Raw genomic sequence first — 19,338 nt, forward strand, 5'->3', positions numbered from 1 at the left:
ACAATTTTAGTAGACTGGACAAAATAATCCCGCCTTAAATAAAAAATCTCAAAAAATCTTTTCTGATGTGGAAGATCAGTCTAGGCTGCAACCACAGAGCATACTCAGAATTTTAAGAAATTTTAAACCAAGGCTCTGATACCACTTGTCGGTCCCACGTGCGGAATTTGAGATAATAAACCCGAAAATAAAGAATAAACTGGACACCGAGATTTACGTGGAAAACCCCTAAAAATTATTAGGGTAAAAACCACGGGCAAGATGAAAAGAATTTCCACTATAATATTTTGTGGTGTACAACTCACTCACTGTGTTTCCAAAGAGAACACACACTCTCTTAATACAGGAGAACAAACACCTCACAAATATTATAGAATATTATAAGATGAGAGAAAACTCGAAGAAGGGATAATTTCAGAATGAAGGGGGAGCTCTATATATAGAGCCCCTTGTCCGTGTGAATACGCGTTAAAAACGCGTATTCATATTTCCTCGAACATTTTATTAAACAAAAGCACCCCACGTTTTTTTTTCTTCTGACACTGGTCCCCCCCCTTCCCACTTTGCCGACAGTCCCGACCCATCAACTTCCGACCCATTCTTGCCTCGAAAATATCCGGAATCGAAATCTACCCCGACTGGATTTCCGACCTATCTGGCTATCCGATTATATTAATTATATTTTTNTATATATATATAAAGCCAACCAGAGTTCACGTTCAGTATCCATATTCTCAATTTTCACTCATATGCCGTCGCTCAACTTCAAATCCCAAACAAGAATGGAAAACCAAGAAAATTGGACGACACAAAGTCAAACTGGTTTGTAATTTTTGTAATATGAAATTATATCTTCACAATTTCAAGATGACTCACAAAATTCCAGATGCTTGATGTTTAGGTTATTGAAATGTCATAACTCAGATCTGTGTTTTTTTTTAAATTGTTTACTTTCAAAGCCAAACTGGCTTCTTGTTTCTCTCTGTTTTTTTTTTTTTAAAAGGTTCTCTTAGTGAAATGATTGGGTGATTTTGATGATCAGTATGTCAAAAAGATTACGTTTACATCAACAAGATTGTGTTTGTTTGATTGCATGGATTAACCAAATAATTATTTTAGTTTATTTATAATGTTTTAATTTCGAATGATTATGTACTTTCTTTGTCGTGATCCTTTATGGATTAAGAAGTATTTATGAGGCCTATACCGATAGACATGGAAAAATCTTCTAGGCCAGTTGTTCGATTTGATACGAAAGCAACATATACTCTACTTCTTGCATAAAGTTCTTTATAATCAAATCATGAAATGTTCATTTTCAACCATTGATGTATGAGATAGTTTACAAGTAAATTTATTTATTTTTCATTTATATCTATCTTAAATAATAAAAACATAAGAAATTATTATTTTTATTAGTTATTAATCGAACCAACTAATCAAAGTATTTTTTTATATTCTAATGTGATAATCATATTACTTATTAAAATCACAATTAATAATAATTGACATAAATAATAAAAAATATTAAAAATATAGACCGAATTGCTGTTACATGCCATGCATTATTATTCTTCAAGGCAATCTAAACGGTACTCGACAAATCGGACAATTTAGTCTCGTCAACAGCCAAGGATCAATACATTGAGCATGAAACTTGTGCTGGCAAGCCGGCATGGTTCTGCAGATTTCCCCGCACCGAAGATTTTCCAAGCAAATGGCGCAGATCGTGCAAGTTTCTCCATCTTCGTGGTATAAACAGCTAATTTCTTGTAATCCCTCCACGGATATATGGGTGTAGGTGCTGTGATTGACTCGCAAATCATCGACCCTTACGTCTTGATCTTCTCTTCGAGTGATGAAATCGATGATCAAATAGCAACATATTACATATACTAGGATGATCATTGTTATGCAAATGAAAGCAAGAGGGGGTGGTAATTCTCGCAACGAAGGAACCATAATCTTCATTAATAGTCTCGAGGAGTGTTTATTTAGCTTGGAAACCTCGAAATCCTTAGCTAGATCGAGGTGGGAGTGTTCCCCTTTACGTGAAGAATTAAAATGGTCCTTGCGTACGTTATGGACAAAGTTGGTCATGGATAGCCAGCTTCGTTAAGCTTTGCCTCGAAATTCGTTCGACTCATTCATTCTGCATATTCTTTGGTATGTTACTTTAATATCTTAATCATGGCAAAAACTTGTGTTAGACGGTTTCACGGACAGTGGTAGAGCCAGGAATCTGGCGTTACTCGGGCTAGAATTTTAAACTCTAACATCTTTTAATATTTTAAATTGATCTACCCGGACTAATATCAAATTTATCAAAAATTATACATGAATTTACATATAAATTTTTTTAAAAAAAATTGGACCACCCGGACTAAAAGGACATGTACCTCCACCCCTGCTCACGGTTTGTATTTTATGAGATAGATATCTTATTTGGGTCATTCATGAAAAAATATTATTTTTTATGTTAAGAGTATTACTTTTTATTGTGAATATTGGTAGGGTTGACCCGTCTCACAGATAAAGATTCGTGAGATCGTCTCACAAGAGTCCTACTTATCTATCATATAACAAATATCTAATATGACATGACCAAATAAATTGTTTAGGTCCAACAAATGAAATTCAATTTCTAATGAATATAAATGGAACGTTGTAGTTTCATCAATCAACTGTCTCGATCTACTTAGTTACATGAGAACTTGGCATATCTATTTTGCGCTCATTCATTAAAATATGTCTATGGTTAACTAATTGACAGGCTGGCCTGTCTCAACCTATCCTCAGACAACCAGCCCCTTTGATCGGTCGTTCGCCTCTAGTGTGGTGAATTAACGGGCAAATTGCATCAACACTTCTGTAAAAACTTTATGAAGCTGAAATATCCATTGTTAAATCATTGAGTATTTAAAACCAAGTGGTTTGAAAAATTAGGCTTAAAACTCATCGTGAATATGGTAAATATGTTTGATTTTTATAAACTTATAAGAATGTAAAATCTTATCAATATTACATATGGGATTTTATGTTTTTGAAAGGTATGATTTGATCAGTATTTTAATTGACAGCATGGGCAGATGAGAGAAAATAGGTTGACTTTATTGCCGTTTACGATCATTGCAATCAATCCTCACATGTTGATTTCTTACAAAATAGACAAACTTGAAATGGTTTGTAAAAAATGAAAATATAAAATTGAAATAATATCCGTAAATTGAACTATTTCTTGATTAAATTATTAGTATTTAAAATTAGGTCTGATTGCTTAAATCACCTTTTGATTATAGTCGTTTAGGTTCAATGTAAAATGAACCAAAAAAAAAAGGACTTTTCTGTACTTTGGGTGTATTAGCGGGAGATTTATCGATCTTAGCTACAAGTAAATTATCTTAGGTGATTTTTTAAAAAAAACATTTTGGTTTTTTTCCCTTTTATTTATTTAGATAAATTTTTTTTTTATAAAAGGTCACATTAAGCTATTTTCTAATCAGAACCCAAAATTTTCTCAAATATATTTTCCAACTTAGCGTATCCGACCATCGGTTAGATAAGTTCTGATGATTAGTTTCAAATTTGGATAAAAAAGCGAAATTGAAAAAAAAAAATCCGCGTTACTATACCAAAACTATAAATTGATTCGTAATAAGATTAATTTTTTTTTTGAAAAAAAAAAGACAGATTAAAATGTAATATTAGATGCTGAAAGTCGTGGACAATAAATCCTTAATTTTATAAATTCTGAGATAATAAATACTAATTATTACATCCACGGCTTAATTGGGGTTTAATGTTAAAAAAAAGGTTCCATTGCCGGGAATCGAACCCGGGTCTCCTGGGTGAAAGCCAGATATCCTAACCGCTGGACGACAATGGATCTTGTCAAGCTGCGGCAAATTGTTTTTATAATATAATAATTTATGGAGACAAAATATTATGAATTTAATATTATTTTTAAATTAGACATAATTATGTCTATTTTTAATTCAGTTAATCAAGCAAAGTAATTTGTTTATGAATTACATTCCATTTTCAGTAAAATAGTTAATGACGTATAAATATCAAATGTATCTAATTATCAGCATTTTTAAATTTAGATAAAATCGAAAACCAATTTATATTACATTTAACTAACATTAAATACCAATATTATAATTAACCTTAACTGGACAAAATCATCTTCTATATTAAATACTATAATTAAATGTTGTAAAATTATTTATAAACAATTAATAAGCTTAATCATGAAACATAACGTTTAGTCGAGAATGTAATTAAATCACATCTATTATTCAATTATAATCAAATTAAATCCAAATTGTTTTATTTATTTATTTTTTAAAACACAAATAACTTTTGTTTATATTGAAATAATAATAAATTTAAAAATAATAGTCAATTTTAATTTGATTAAAATTTATTCTTAACCTAGTTATCCTCAGAAAATGATCGTTAAGAATTAAAAACATTTTAAATATTTAAAAATATTTCAAGATCCACACTCATCCCACAAATCACTAGGTCAACAACTTTTTTACATTATTTGTAGCTGCTCCATGATTCTTGAAATGCCCAAGAACTTCATTTAATAAAGATTAAACCCTAATTCTACAAACACTAATAAATAAAAACATACATCTCCCAAACTTTACATAAAAAGTTGAGTGGAGATGATAGAGATTCCTACTCCAACACACATCACATTTTTTTTACCTCATACATATTCTCTTACGCATGATGCCCACCAACTTTATTTTACCCACTGCTTGAAGAATAACAAGAACAAGCTATGATGCCAAGGTACACGAATTCATTCCTCATCTTTAGGTGCTTCCACCGGGATAAGTGCACTTGTTGTAACCTACACAAACCATTCAAGGAATCAAAATTTATGCAAATTGATCTGTAATAACTCGGAAAACTTTATGGTTCACGGGTTTTAGAGGGCCTTCGGTTGCGTTTTTCAGAGTGAAACGGCTCGTTAGAGGTGGTGGTTAAGGCAGAAAAAGAATAACGGGGGAAGAGGTGTGATTTTTCATCTGTATATATTACATGGGAAAAACATATGAATGCAACATGTATAGGTGATTGCTATAGAGAGGGAGGAGGGCGACTGCCTCTACTGGCATTCGTCTACCTTCGTCGTTGATATAGGGTGCAAAGGCGTTAAGCTCATGGCCTATGAGGTGTTGAACACCTACTATCTCTGAGCTCTAGCTCGTCAAGTAAGGTTTTGTAAGGCTCGAATTGAGTAGGCTCAACTTACTTTAAACTCCTATGTGTAATTCACCGTGATTCTTGGGCAAAGAAACTATGTTAATAGCGTTTAGCTTGAGTAGTAGACAATACTTACTCGGGTTTGTAGAAGTGAGGGTGGCACTCTGTGTGAAGTCACAGTTCCATGGATTTCTGCCAGCCGTTTGATAAAGAAGATTCATAGCATAAGTTGCATGAGAAACAAGTGTGATTGGCTCAAAACAAGCACCTCCAGGCTGTATAGGACTACAATCGATACCATGTCCACAAGCATAATCCAAGTTCGACTGCAACTGTGCATTTGAAATGCCTGCCTTTGGCACGCACCAAGTATCCTTTGTGGGCTTGGGTGAAGGAGTCACCGGTGTTTTTGGTGTTGATGGAGTCTTTAAAGGAAAATAACTTGGTTTAGTTATAGATTCAGACCAAATGAACGTAGCAAGAATCCAGAATTTATATTGGGGGGACAAAACAACAATATCAAAAAAAATTAAGCAGAACACATTCTAAGCCTACACAGTGCATCTAACAATTGTACAGGTACATTATGGAAAATTAAACCTTGAAAGTACTCAAAATTCCACAGATTCGGTAGGAAAGACTGCACGATCTCTTCTCAAGAAGACTAATGACTTACATGAGAAAACAGAGTGTAGGTCTCGTACCGTGCAGTACCTTTTTCAGGCTAAATTACATGATCGCCGACATTGGCTAGTGAATGCTTCAAATAAAACTACAAGTGTTCTAACCTGGCTGGTTTTTGACAGTCCAACATCATAAGTCATGCTCAAATCAGGCTTAAAAAGACCGAATGATCTCTCGGAACTCGGTCCCGGCTTCAGGTTCTCATCATAGAGCGCAAAAAGATAGGTATCGATGGATATTCCGGGCATTAATGGAGTTCCGACCAATGATCTTAAGTGTTGAATTAAATTGCCATTGTAAGCTTTGGCATTCTCAACACTGGGTCCAACCTCATTGCTATCTCCGTGGTAAGGCCATCCGGTTTCGGCAACCACAATTTCGACACCCTTGAATCCCATATAATTCAATGCAGATCTTATAGCATCCACCTAGAAATAGAAGACATTCATAACTCAGTTAAGCTAATGTAGATAATTACAGGAGCAGACAAGCAGCATGAGTCATGCAGTCGCCTATCAGCCAAAAAACTCCATCCCTCTGTTCGGCCAACAAGCGTAATTGGGTCACTCGGAATTGAAGGAATTCGAAAGGATTGTATTGAACCATTAAAATCCCACAAAAAATAAGCGTGGTATTAAGGAATTTAGATTGTAAAGATGAATTCGATATTCAAATGCAGTAAGTTTCAATTTAAACTTCTAAGCATACCCCTGCAGTTCAAAATATGATTCAAACATAATTATATTACAAAGAGGCGAAAACTGGAGAGATCATGAAACACTACCAGTCTTCCTCCGCCAAATTGTACTTTAAAGCATAAAAAAATAAAATAACCTGAGCATCAAACATGTTAGTGTACTTGATCTTGCTCCCTGAATCAACGCGACCCGAATTCGGCTGGAACAAGCAAAAAGCCAGTGTTTCCGGCCGAGGATCACTTCGGTACGCGAAATACGGGTACGGGTTAATCGCAAAAGGGGAGCTTGTTGCAGCATTAAACTCCAGCAAGCCCTTCAACAAATCTTGTATACTGGGGTCAAAGCTCCCAGATGAAGGAGGATCAGATTGTCTCAACACAGCCATGGAATGCACAGTTGAAACCTTGATCTTCCCACCCAAATTCGCAGAATTGAGTGCATTCTGGAGATTCTGCATCGCCGGCAGCAGCTGCTGCATCAGATTCCGGTCGTTGTACGACATCACTTCGTTGCCAACGTTGATGAGTATGATTTTGCTGGCAGGGTGGAACGGAAGAACATTAACGTTGACCCAGTTTTTCGCAAAGTTGGAATCGGAAGCCATAGCCGGGATGTCGGAGTTCGGCACTCCAACCATGATCCCGATTCCTGTGTCAGCTAATGCCTTTATGACTCCCGGGTCGGACCCGTATAAACGGACTTTTCCAATGGAAGTGGACTGAAGGAGTTTCGCAGTCGCCGCCGGTGGGGGTAGGTTGTCGGCTACTTGGCCGTAGTTCACGCCAATGAATGACTGTGCTTCTGGCAACCAAAAGAAACAGAAATTTTTTTTAATCAAAAATATGATCTTGAAAAACTAGTTCAACGAAATTGGTTTCTTGGAAACTTACTGGAAAGGCGAGTGAAACTGAAGAAGTAGAGGACCAAGAGAGTTGAAAAGCAGAGAAAAGGCGGCATAGCTAAATTGTCGTTGGTAACAGTAGAAGGAATTATAGAAGGAAAGAGGAGGTGCCCTTTGGGAATTATATGCAACCTCTGCAAATATACTCTCGATTTTTTTTTATAATCTAATTTTTTTTAAAAATAAGATTCATTAATACTTTTCATTTTATAATAAAATAATTAATTGAATTTTCGATATAACGTACATTCACTAACCACACGAGAATGTGTGCAGAGGAAACCACAACGTGGGGACTGCCCGATTCTATTTAAACGACACGTAATGAATAAAATTTATTTAAAAAATAAAAAGATTTTTCTTTTTGCTAAAAAATTATTTATTTTATAAATTCAACTTTTTTTGATTTGAAAAAGCTAAGATTGAGACCGGACTTTAGCCCAATGATCTCATCCAACAGCTTAAGTTGACTTTCTTTCCGGGTTCGATCCACCTCTTCAGCTAGCGTTGTAATAAAAAAATTATAAATTTTATTATTTACTTAAAATATAAAATAATATAATTTAAAATATATTAAAAAAATATTTGTGGCACAGGGTACAGTGCTGAATTGGAATTTGGAGCAACAATCCTAAAAAAAGAAGCTTTCATCGGAAAACTTGATCCGCGTTTTTGCGTAACAAAGTCGATTATGTCCCAACGTATATTTATTCCTCTAATTCTAGGGTTTTTTTTAAAATTAATTTAATTTTTAAATTTATTTTCAAAAATAATTTAAAATTTTTTTTTGCAAGTTTACGGCAATCCATGCTTACGAAGCACGGACCGTGTGGACGTGGAGCCGTCCGTGCTTCGTAGGAGCGGACACTCCACGCGTACCTTATCCTATTCCGTTATATCTCTTCCTTCTTCCTTCTTGACCCATTCATTTTTCCCTTCTCTCTTCTTCATAATTTTTCCTCTCCTCTTAAAAGTTTTTCGACATCGGTGCTTACCTTATATTGAATTTTAGAAGATCGACAACATATTTTAGAATGGCAGAGAATCGAAGTCCCGAAGATTCCAGTGTCCTCTATTTACAAGAGACACATATGTCATCAACAATTTCTTCCTTAACAGTTGATGATATTATCAAAGTGAATAGGTCAGACAATTTGATTTGGAAGTTATACACTGATAATTATATACACAATCGTGTGCTTACATTTTTTAATCATATGGGTTTCTATAGAGTTTTAGAATGTGGCTCACAAGTTTTTGATAATCATTTGATTACTGCTCTTGTTGAACGTTGGCGACACGAGACACGCACGTTTCATTTTCCATGTGGTGAAGCAACCGTCAACACACGGTTTGAATGCCCAGAAAACATAGTTCAGTGTCTTACTCATTTTAGTGTTGGCTCTGAGATGCTTCCACTCCACAGCTGTTCCCGGATTATATTTGGACAAAGCAAGCATATATTTGGGAAGTAATTGAACGGAGCTCTCCCATGTACCATAAGCAATTTTCATAGCATGTTTCAAACTTCGCCATGCCTTCGTGTACGAGATTTGATATCCATTTTTATCTTTCACATTTTCGATTATATACTTAATCTCGTACGCAGGATCACAACGAACAACTCCCAATAGCGTATGTGCCACCATTCCACTGTTCAAATTCTTATGATCTATACCAACAGAGGTAGATCTACATGTGTGAGGTCCGCCATATTTTGTTATTTTCCAATACCCAGTCTTGACCTTCAAAGAAACGCGAAGTCCCCATCGACAAATGATAGTAGAAGAATTGTTTTTACAACGTAACTTCCACAAACTGCGTGTGCTTTTCATGACGTGGTACTCACGCCTGACAACTCTGACTGAATAATCCTTCACCGATGCAATAAGATCATTCTTATCTTTAAATAACATATTAACACATAATTCACCTCTATCCGGATTGTAATAGCTTGATTGCACTCCAGAAGGTACATCGAAAGAATCGGGAGGCTCTTCCCCAAAAAATTTATTGAAAAATGATGGCATTTCAGAAGTGTTTGAAAGAAATGGTACAGTCTGCCTATATAATGTGTCACGAGGTGGTTGTCGAGATGATGTTCCCTCATCAGGATTTATACAAGTATTCACTCCATCATCAGCATTCAATTCTTCTTCTTCAGACTCGTTGTATGATATATCGGGTTCAGAATCAGTCCTCAAAATATCATCATTATTGGCCTGATTCGGACAACGAGCACTCGTATCTAATGTTGGATTCGGCCAATATGGAACATGATGTTGTTCCGACAAGACATTGATATATTGATCCCAAGACCCGCTTACATCATCGAAACTCATATTACCGAGTCCTTCAGTAATCTGTGGAACATAAGATTCTTGCTCCTGATAACCACCATATGTAGAAGTACCAGGTTGGTTATTGAAACCAGAATCGGATACATGTCGAACGTAGGATTCAGGATCATCAAATCCAACATGATGCTCAATTGAATTTGCTTCCACGTATACATGCAACATATGCATATTGTCACATTGCATTATAAACTGTAAAGAATCATCATCAATGAGATTGACTTGAATTTCATGCCAAGATGATCTTTCCATGAATGAATATTTTGTTGACCACTTCAAAGAAAAATTCGTTGGATCGATTCCTAACATTTTATGCACAACTTCAACCAACTCCAACAAATTAATAGACCGTAATACTCGTATCGGTCTAACAAATGGAATGCTATATTTAACTGATCCATTATCGATAACCACATGACCATCAAAATATAAGAGTATATCGATGTTAGACATTTTGCTAATAAAACTTGAGAGAAAATTGAAAAATAAATTAATAACTCAATTGTCTAATATATCATCGTTTATATAGAATAAAAAAGTTCACTACTGTTTATGGTTCAATTATTTATGTACGGGTGAACTTCTGAATATTCACGTGAAGCGTTACAGGTCTGAATATTCACGTTAAGCGTTCAGAAAAGAAAAACGAATGGAAAAGAAAAAGCGAAAAAAAAAAAGATTTTTACAGAATTCGTGCTTCGTAAGCACGGACCGGTGCTCACGTACAAAGCGCGGACGCTCCACGTCCACACGGTCCGTGCATCGTAAGCACGGATTGCCATAAACTTGTAAATTTTTTTTTAAAAAATTATTTTTGAAAATAAATTTAAAAATTAAATTAAATTTTAAAAAACCCCTAATTCTAAAATGCATTAGCGAAAAATAAAGTATTTCTCTCCAAAATTAACTTTTAGTTTTTTTTTTTAAAGTGAGCTCATTATTTTATCTAAACCTATAACTATCTGTACATGTAATATATGTTCACTATATATTGGGGGCGAATATAAATATGCTCCCATCTTCTCCCTCCAATAATGTGAGAATAAATAATATTATAAAATAATATTGTTAGATCACGAAAAAAGTGTTACTAGCAAAAGTCCATATAAAATGCAATGATTCTTATGTATTAAGAAAACATAGCCTAAAAGATGGTCCCATCTTCTGTCATAAAAAAGGGCTGCTTCTTGTACAATAGTAGAATTTTTGGTTGCTTCGTGAATTATCATGGCATAAAAGGAGGATCATCTTTTGGTAGTTGGGCACCACTACCACTTTAATTCCGCACCAAGTAATCAATTTATTTCAAAGAAGTTAGCAAATCGAGTTGTGGTTCTCACAGTACATAGAAACAATAAATTAAATCAAGCGGAAAAACCACTCCGGGTTATTTTGACACTTTGAGATCTGCATTACTTGTTTTTAGGTGTGCATTGGGTAAATCATCGTGTTATCGTAGTGGTTTGTAAACATGTTATCAGGTAAATTATACTAGATAAACTATGTGAGATAGACTCACCTGAAAAGATTTTGATAAAAAAAAATAGAATATATGATAATCAACAAGTGATCACTAGCTGCACCAACTTAAAAACCACATGGAGGCTAACAATTTGAAATAGACAAAAACTTGTGTGAGACGATCTCATAGGTCGTTTTTTTGTGAGATATATCTCTTATTTGGGTTATCCATGAAAAAATATTACTTTTTATGCTAGAGTATTACTTTTTATTGTGAATATCGGTAGAGTTGACTCGTCTCACAGATAAAACTTCGTGAGATCGTCACACAAGATACCTACCCATTGAAATATTGGCATGGGGGCAAAGTGCATCTCACCTATTTATCCGCAAAAAATAAATCTATACATATTATATTCTATACAATTAATTATGAGTTAGAATCTTAGGAGGAAATGTTGTATACCGTAAAATTGTTGGATTATGTGGACCTATCCAAATCGATTTTTCTTAGAGTAACCGATGTTAATGTGTTTGGTGAAATTGTTTTTCGGTCATTAAAATTTTGAATATTTCAAAGGAGTGAATATTAATAAATGTTTCTGAAACTTATTTGTAATAATCAATAATTTATTATTTTATTCTAACTAATATATGCGTTTTTTTTAACTATTTTCTTCAGTTTAGTTTAGATAGTAAAAAAATAACATTGAATTAAAATATCTGATTTTATAGTTCACAAAGGTCTCACGGATCAATTTCGTGGGTCGAATCTCTTATTTCGGTCATCCATGAAAAAGTATTACTTTTTATGCTAAGAGTATTACTTTTATTGTGAATATCGGTAGGGTTGACCCATCTCACATATAAAAATTAGTGATACCGTCTTACAAGAGACTTACTTTTTATAGTTTATCCACTATTTTATAAACTCAATATGTATGCCTAAATATTATACACCAAATCTTCTTTGACTTCGAAGCCATGTCTATATATATATATGGGAAATTTACATTTTTAGTTTCGTTATTCACGTGTCTTCCAATTTTAGTCATATTATGAGTAAATTACAGTTTTAGTATAATTTTGCTTCTTTTTTTTTTCTTTCCAATATTGGTAATTTTATTCCTCAAAATTGAAATTGGCTACTGGAAATTACCTAGCTGACGGTGGGGTATACTGAGTTGGAAAATAAATTTGTGGATTTTGGTGAAAATTTAGTCAATTTATTTGTTTATTTTTAATTTCAACTAAGCAAATAATTTTTTTTTTAAAAAAAAGGAAAAACGTATTCCACGGGGAATAAGCAGACTTCATTGAGTGTTGACATGTTTATTAATTTTATTTTTAAGATAATGTGGCTTTTAATTTGTTTTTTATTTGCTTATGTGGAATTTAGCCACAGAAAACCAAAACTACAAATTTATTTTCCAACTCAAAATATCAGACCGCAAGCATAGCAATTTTCGGTGACTAATTTCAATTTTAAGCCAAAATAAAAGGTCCGAAATTAGAATAAAATATTAGTTTATGTCTAAGACTGCAAATTTATTCATAACACGACTAAAATCAGAAGAAAAAAAAATTACGAGATCGAAAATATAATTTTCTCTATTATATAATCTTTATCTCTTCTATAAATTTAATATATAAGTAGTGGTGTAAACGAACCAAACTTAGTCGAATATGATGAAAATTCAAATATTTGAATTAGTCATATTTGAGTTCGGGCTCGATTCGAGATTTGAAAACCTCGGATGATTTTTTAATAAGTAATGGTAATTAAAATTTTGAATTTTGATAATATTGAAAAGGGGAGTTGGCACACAAATATTTGAACAATTTTATAAATTTTGAAAATATAAAATTGGAAACATAATCGGAGAGTAGCAAAGCGGTTTGTGGGTACCACATGGTTAAAAGCCATAAGCTCTACCAGCTGAGCCAAGAGGGCCCAATAGACAAATGTCAAATTAATATTAAATATTATTTAACTTTAATTTGAACGAATCCACGATTCATCAATCTCTGACACAAGAATGGTAATTTTCTCCGAACTTATTGGAAGATCCGATCCAAATAAAAAAGGGTATGGAGGGATTTTTAGACCCGATTAAATAATTGGGTAATCGGGTATGGGTATTTTCGGGTTTGGATATGGAGGGGGGTTTGATATAATCCGACCCACACTCGACCCGATTACCCGTTTAAATTAATATATATAAATATATATATGTATGTATATATATAGTAATTATATTTATTTATATTAAAGTTTCATCAGTCAATCCACCGATTTTCGGAGTTTTCAATACATATAATCATAAATTTGAAAAATTAAAGAAAACGATGCTTTGTATATTAAAAGAGAAGAAAATATATAAAATTTCATTATATATATAAATGCACTTATTATAAACCGTGAATAATTTTTCTTATTGTTCATTTAAATAATTTTTTAAATATTCATAATTTTATTGAAACAATTTAAATTTGAAAAAATTCAATTGTATATGATAATTGGGTATTTGGATATGGTATGGATAGCCGATAATCCGATGGGTATGGGGATGAGGATGAAATTCAATACCCGGTGGGTATGGGATGGGTATGGAGATTAATTTAATAAATGATAATGGGGATGGAGGTATGAAATCCGACCCATTCCCTACCCATTGCCATCCCTACTCTGAGAGATGCGAGTCCGACATATAGGATCGTGTAATTGATGCAAGACCAGATGAAAAAAGTTGTTTGGATGAATGTTTTTCCGCTTAGTGATGAAATTTGCTGAGCAATGGGATGCGGAAATTCGACTAATGTGAAACAATTTGGTTCATTTTGATAAGCAGCAACACAGAATGAGTGCCTTATATATATATTTTTTCCCTGCAGTGTTTCATGAACTCCTCTGTATTCTTGGATTATGTTGTAACTTGCACATACAAAATTTACAAAGAAAACATGGAGTAATTCTTTTTATTTACTTTACTCTATTCATTGCCACTCCTTTCTTGTTTTATGTTACATTTTTTTTGTATCTGTGTACACTACAAAACCAGTATACTCTACCAATCAAGCCTAAACAGTTACAAGGAGGAGCTCGCTGCTGATTTCATCAAGCAATCCGTTCAGCATGTACTTCTCCACATCCTTTACGACATCTTCCTTTTCAGGGAACATGTACATCATTTTGTTCCATTCGAAATCCCATGTGCTGTTCACGTCAGGTTCCTCGTTATGGATGTCTTTGTTGAGCATGTTACATAGGTAGCCTGCTACATCAGCTTCGCCGGCCGGACTCCGGCCATATAACTTTAGAACTTCTAAATCTCTGCACAGTATCTTGATCAAATCATCTAAGGACCTTGGCGGAGCACGCTTTACGGTAGTGTTCGTGTAGGGGTGATGTGTGACTTGATACCGCCTTGCCTTTCTGTTCATGACTTCATATCCACAGTCCAATACGAGCTTCTTGTTCGCTACTTCATCACTTGGATCCCCGGCATGAAGAAAGCTGAAAGGTATGTTGAGCTTGAAAAGTGCCTCTGCAGCATTAAGGAACAGCTGACTTTTTATTAGTATCTCCTTCAGATCCTTTTCATCTTCTGTCAGCTGCTCTTGTCTCCATGATTCTGAAAATTGTTTGTAATTAGGTTGGGAAAGATCTTTTGTGTCCGTGCTTTCTTTAAGGTCGGCTGGAAAGTTATGGCAACAATAAATCAAGAATTCTAATCGAGCCTGCTTTGCAGGAAAATAGAGTCTAGAGTAACAGGATCCTTGAGAAGAACTGGAAACTAATACAATATACTTACCAGGGCTTTGATCGCACTGTTTGATTGCTTGTTCATCTCTAAAAGTATTGAGCTGTTCCACTTTGTGCTGATCATTGAACACCTTTTGGGACTTTGAAGCCAAACCATCACTCTGCAAAAGTACCAATAAAACCTGGGGTAAGCATTTTAGAATGGTGAGATATAATTTCATTCCAATAAAGTTATTCTTTGGCTCACAGTGCCACTCATCAGAGTTAATTTGTTCTTTTTTTGACAGTCCTCTTCCCCCAAACAGCTTAGTGCTGTCATCTGATCAGCTTCTTTTGGTAACTTCCGTAACTGATTTGATGGCTCTGTTTTCATTTCTGATTCTCCACGCATCATAGTGTCTACTTTTCCTTCTCTGACCTGGGCACCCATTTGTTTCTCCGATTTCTCAGTGCTGCTGCTTTTGTTTTGCAGGTGTTGTTTCAAATCTTGCAAAAAGTTAGCTGAATTTTTCATTGACCTTGGCAATCCATTGACGTTAACATTCCGTTTAGTCATTACTTCTATCTTCTGAGGGTTTTTACTTTTCTGAAGTTTCTTAGAGTTGCCCTTCTTTTGCGTGGCTGATGCAGCAATAGGCTTTTCCTGTGTGCACATTGGGGTGCTATTACTTGCCTGTGCCTTATCACATTTTGGTTCGCTTGAAGATAAATAATGGCTTTGGTCTTCTTTCTTGATCACTTCCTGATTGGCAGCATTGTTGTGATTTTGAACTATGGGAGGATCATCCTGATACGTGTTGTTTGGCGGATCTTTCGAGGAAACCTTTTCAGCAAGTCTCGCCGATATCCCATTCACTGGTGTAGTTTTATGACGTGATTGCTTCTTATGCATATTTGCTGAACCTTGGTTGGTTTTCGATGAGGTTATGGATTCCTCTTCACACCCCTTGTATTTCTTGGCTATTAAATTTTGTTCGATAAATGAATGCTCTTTTTGCACTTCCTGATGCTCGTCTTCTGAAGTTTCAGGTTTTTTAGACTCAGGTGTTTGAAATGATGTACGTTTGTCCTGGGGATTTCGTAGATTGCTTGGGAGATCCTTCTTTACATCCATCTTTTCCAGGTGATCTGATCTTGCATCGAACTCTATAGTTTCTCCTGTTATGTCATCATCTTTGAGGAATATGCCGTTTTGTTGTCCTTTCTGATGCGGCTTGTTAACCAAGAGAAGCACATTGCTTTCCCTCGTCCCTGAAATTTTCCTTTCTTTCTCTGAAAAATTTTGGTTTTGCTCTTTATCCTGGTAAGTTTGAAATCCGGATACTTTGTTTGATTGAATTGTGTGGTTTTCTTGCCTGTTTATCACATTGGTTCCTAGTTTTACAGCTGACACAGCATCCGATCCAACTGTCAGTGTTGTCGAAGTTTTCTGATATCTCACCGAAGTTTTCAATTTGGAGTTTCCATCTGAGGTTTCTTGACTCTTTCCAGCCTTAAGATTAAACTTCATATCCCTGATTTGTACCGAGTTGTTCGTTAGTGGTGAAGTCTTGTCGGTTCGGAGGACTGGGCCATTCTTGGATTCTCCATTGAATGGATCAGGCAACTTTGGGTTTCTGCTCGACACTTTCCTTTCCTTTTCATTTCTTTCCTTGGGTTTTACGCTTAATTCTTTTTGTGCACATGTGGGGTTGTCCTTCTGTGGAAGTTCTTCGAGTCCCATAAGTTTCGCGACCACGTTTGATATTCTTCCTTTTTCTTGTGCAGGTTGTGGAGAACTTGAATGAATTCTTTGCTTCACCTGCGTAGAATGGCTATCAAAATCTGGGACACAGCTAACAGATCTTTTATGAAGAACCATTTTGGAATCACAGACGGGTCTTTTTGCAGCCTCATCCAGATATGATAATGCCAATAGATGCAGCTGAGTGTCATTTTTGGTTGCTCTTTGGGCAGAAGGAGAATTTCTGGTTGGCTTATCAAAGGAGAACTTTGGTCTATCCAGTTGCTTTTGTTTTGCTGTTGTATCCGAATTGTCTTGATCCTCGTCATCTTCCTCTAGTAACCTTATACGGTTCTTTTTCTGAGTCCCATTTGTGTATTTTGAAGCTTCTTGCAAGTTTACTAACATTCTTAACGACTCTTCCAAATTAATGGCGCCTTTCAGTAGTTCCTTCCCAATTTCAATCGAGTTTCCGTCGAAGTCAAGCCCATCTGAGCAAGCTCTTAAAATCTGGTTTATATTTTGCACTCCTTTAGCTATTTCGCTGATATGAACGTGAGAGACAGTAGGAAACTGATATGTTGAATAGCTATTCTTACTGAAACCGGTTATACCCATCTTCCCACTTTCCGTTGATCCCTGAGAAAATCGATGGAAAAAATTCACCAGTGGATTGCTGCTAGAAGTGCCAATCTTGCTTAGCTTTCCACCATTCTCAAAAGCGAAAGCTATGGCCATCGAAAGATCTTTCACTTGTTTTGAGTTATTGCCTCCATTGTAGAGAACAATCTGATTGGAGGATTCTGCAGTGCTGATTGCTTTGGTGTCTCCAGCGGACCTTCTAGTCGAGTTCCCGGTTCTTGAACTATCCTGCAGAATGTGGGGAATGCCAAGTAGATGAGTCAGTTCATTCACTTCCAGATAACTTTCATTTACCGCGAAAATAAAAATGTTCGTGCTACAGTATAATCAAAACTTACATATCCATTTATTTGTCTATCACCTCTATAAGTTTGGCCAGGATTTCCTTGCGATCCTGCTGATTCAGAGACAATAGACTTGAATTTAGAATAAATACAAGAGAGACTTGAGAATTGAAGCGCTTGTTTGCCATTTGCTAGCACCAACCTGGGCCTTGTATTTGTCTCTATTAGCCATATTCTTTGTGATACAAATTAGAGTTATGTTGTCAGGTGAGTGTTGGTTCATTATTGGGGACTTTTCAAATAATGAATCAGCATAGTTTCAAAGCTGCTTAATATTTGGAGAAATTCAGTAAACTTGTAAAATGTAAAAACTAAGATATGGATATTAGATAAGTTAATAGTATAATATCATATTTTCGAAATATGATATGTTGTTATAATATGTTACAGCATCCGAGATAACACTTACATGAGAAACACTATTCTTACTTTTATGTTAAACAAAATTCATTCCGGAACCATTTGAACATAATGTTGCTATAGTTGCTAATAAAGCGAAAAGAGATGTAAAAAATTCTCATGGATTTTTTGGCTTCAGTTAGATGAAATCCTGTCCAGAAGACTTGTTTCTTTTTCAACTTCCTGAATGGATGCATGAGTTCATATGAATGCTGCCTTCCAGTTAAATGCTAAATTACAGAATATGCTTGTTGGAAACAGATTGTGAAAAATTTCATGCAAGGCACATAATCTGCCACAATTTACCTCTAGGCGTTTGTCTTGGGCGTGGCTTTGAATTTTGAGTGGCGGCCATCCTTTCCTTCCTCACACGAAGATCATGGAGCAGCTTCTGGGCAAAATCTGATTTTGCTGCCATGTTTCTTATTTACACCTAGATCGGAAATTTCGGAAAAAATTTCAGGTAAATCCGATTACGTAGATCAACTTGCAAAGAAACTCAACTAGATTTGGAGAACAGCTCGAGCATATGAAACAGGGAATATATGCTTTGATTGTCTTGGAGGTTTATTCTTGACACTTAGGTGGGAAGGTTCTGTCAGTGTTGGGTGAGATGGATTGTTAGGGAAGGCAATCGAAATGGAGGTTGATGTGTACATTACACTTCACATTCCACACACATACGCACATTAGATCATTTTATATATATTTTTTTAAAAAAAATCTGTTTTTCGTTTACGGGTATTTAGGAGTCAAAAGATTTTAGCTGAGTGTGGTGGGGGGCTGATTGGGATTTGGGTCTGTGTAAAACTTGAAAGTATTGCTTTAATTGCACTCCAAGCATGACCAAAGGGTGAGCTTTCAAGGCTTAGCAATAAAGCTTTCTTGGTCACAAACTCCACTGTCCATCCACACCTCGTTCTCTACTGTTCAATGAAACTGGAAGGATTCGACACTTTTGACAGTAAACATCTTCATTTGAATGCTTTATATTTATTTTTAAGGGACAAAAACGTACCCACTGTGTGTTTTGTTTTTTAAGTATCGCTGATAGATCGTCATTTTGGTGGCTCGGGCAATGTAATTATCTTGTTTAATTTTTTGGGTGTTCTACCATGAAACTAAGATAATAATAGC

General features: G+C 35.1%; 2 protein-coding genes and 1 non-coding gene across 6 annotated transcripts; all 3 read right to left on the reverse strand.

The window, feature by feature from the left end:
• Nucleotides 1-3,814: 3,814 nt before the first annotated feature.
• On the reverse strand, nucleotides 3,815-3,886 carry TRNAE-UUC (transfer RNA glutamic acid (anticodon UUC)). The gene has a single exon. It is a non-coding gene; the product is annotated as a tRNA-Glu (tRNA).
• A 618-nt stretch (nucleotides 3,887-4,504) lies between these two features.
• On the reverse strand, nucleotides 4,505-7,654 carry LOC140961920 (glucan endo-1,3-beta-glucosidase 7-like). The gene is made up of 5 exons (XM_073420707.1): nucleotides 7,499-7,654; nucleotides 6,745-7,409; nucleotides 6,015-6,338; nucleotides 5,363-5,651; nucleotides 4,505-4,870 (listed from the first exon to the last, which is right to left on the reverse strand). Exons 1-5 carry the CDS (start codon nucleotides 7,563-7,565, stop codon nucleotides 4,833-4,835), a joined length of 1,383 nt encoding a protein of 460 aa, XP_073276808.1. The 5' UTR covers nucleotides 7,566-7,654; the 3' UTR covers nucleotides 4,505-4,832.
• A 6,377-nt stretch (nucleotides 7,655-14,031) lies between these two features.
• LOC140961858 (uncharacterized) lies at nucleotides 14,032-18,873 on the reverse strand. 4 transcript variants are annotated; one of them, XM_073420608.1, is made up of 5 exons: nucleotides 18,508-18,873; nucleotides 17,797-17,855; nucleotides 15,341-17,686; nucleotides 15,143-15,254; nucleotides 14,032-14,962 (listed from the first exon to the last, which is right to left on the reverse strand). In XM_073420608.1, the coding sequence occupies exons 1-5, from the start codon at nucleotides 18,617-18,619 to the stop codon at nucleotides 14,409-14,411; spliced, it is 3,183 nt and encodes a 1,060-aa protein (XP_073276709.1). In that variant the 5' UTR covers nucleotides 18,620-18,873; the 3' UTR covers nucleotides 14,032-14,408. The 4 variants fall into 4 exon arrangements, with proteins under 4 accessions (XP_073276709.1, XP_073276708.1, XP_073276707.1 ...); XM_073420607.1 differs by having other exon boundaries at nucleotides 14,033-15,025; nucleotides 17,797-17,852; nucleotides 18,508-18,871; XM_073420606.1 differs by having other exon boundaries at nucleotides 14,033-15,025; nucleotides 18,508-18,871.
• Between the last annotated feature and the right edge of the window lie 465 nt (nucleotides 18,874-19,338).

The sequence above is a fragment of the Primulina huaijiensis genome, chromosome 16, assembly GCF_012295235.1.
Source record: "Primulina huaijiensis isolate GDHJ02 chromosome 16, ASM1229523v2, whole genome shotgun sequence".
Lineage (NCBI taxonomy): Eukaryota > Viridiplantae > Streptophyta > Magnoliopsida > Lamiales > Gesneriaceae > Primulina > Primulina huaijiensis.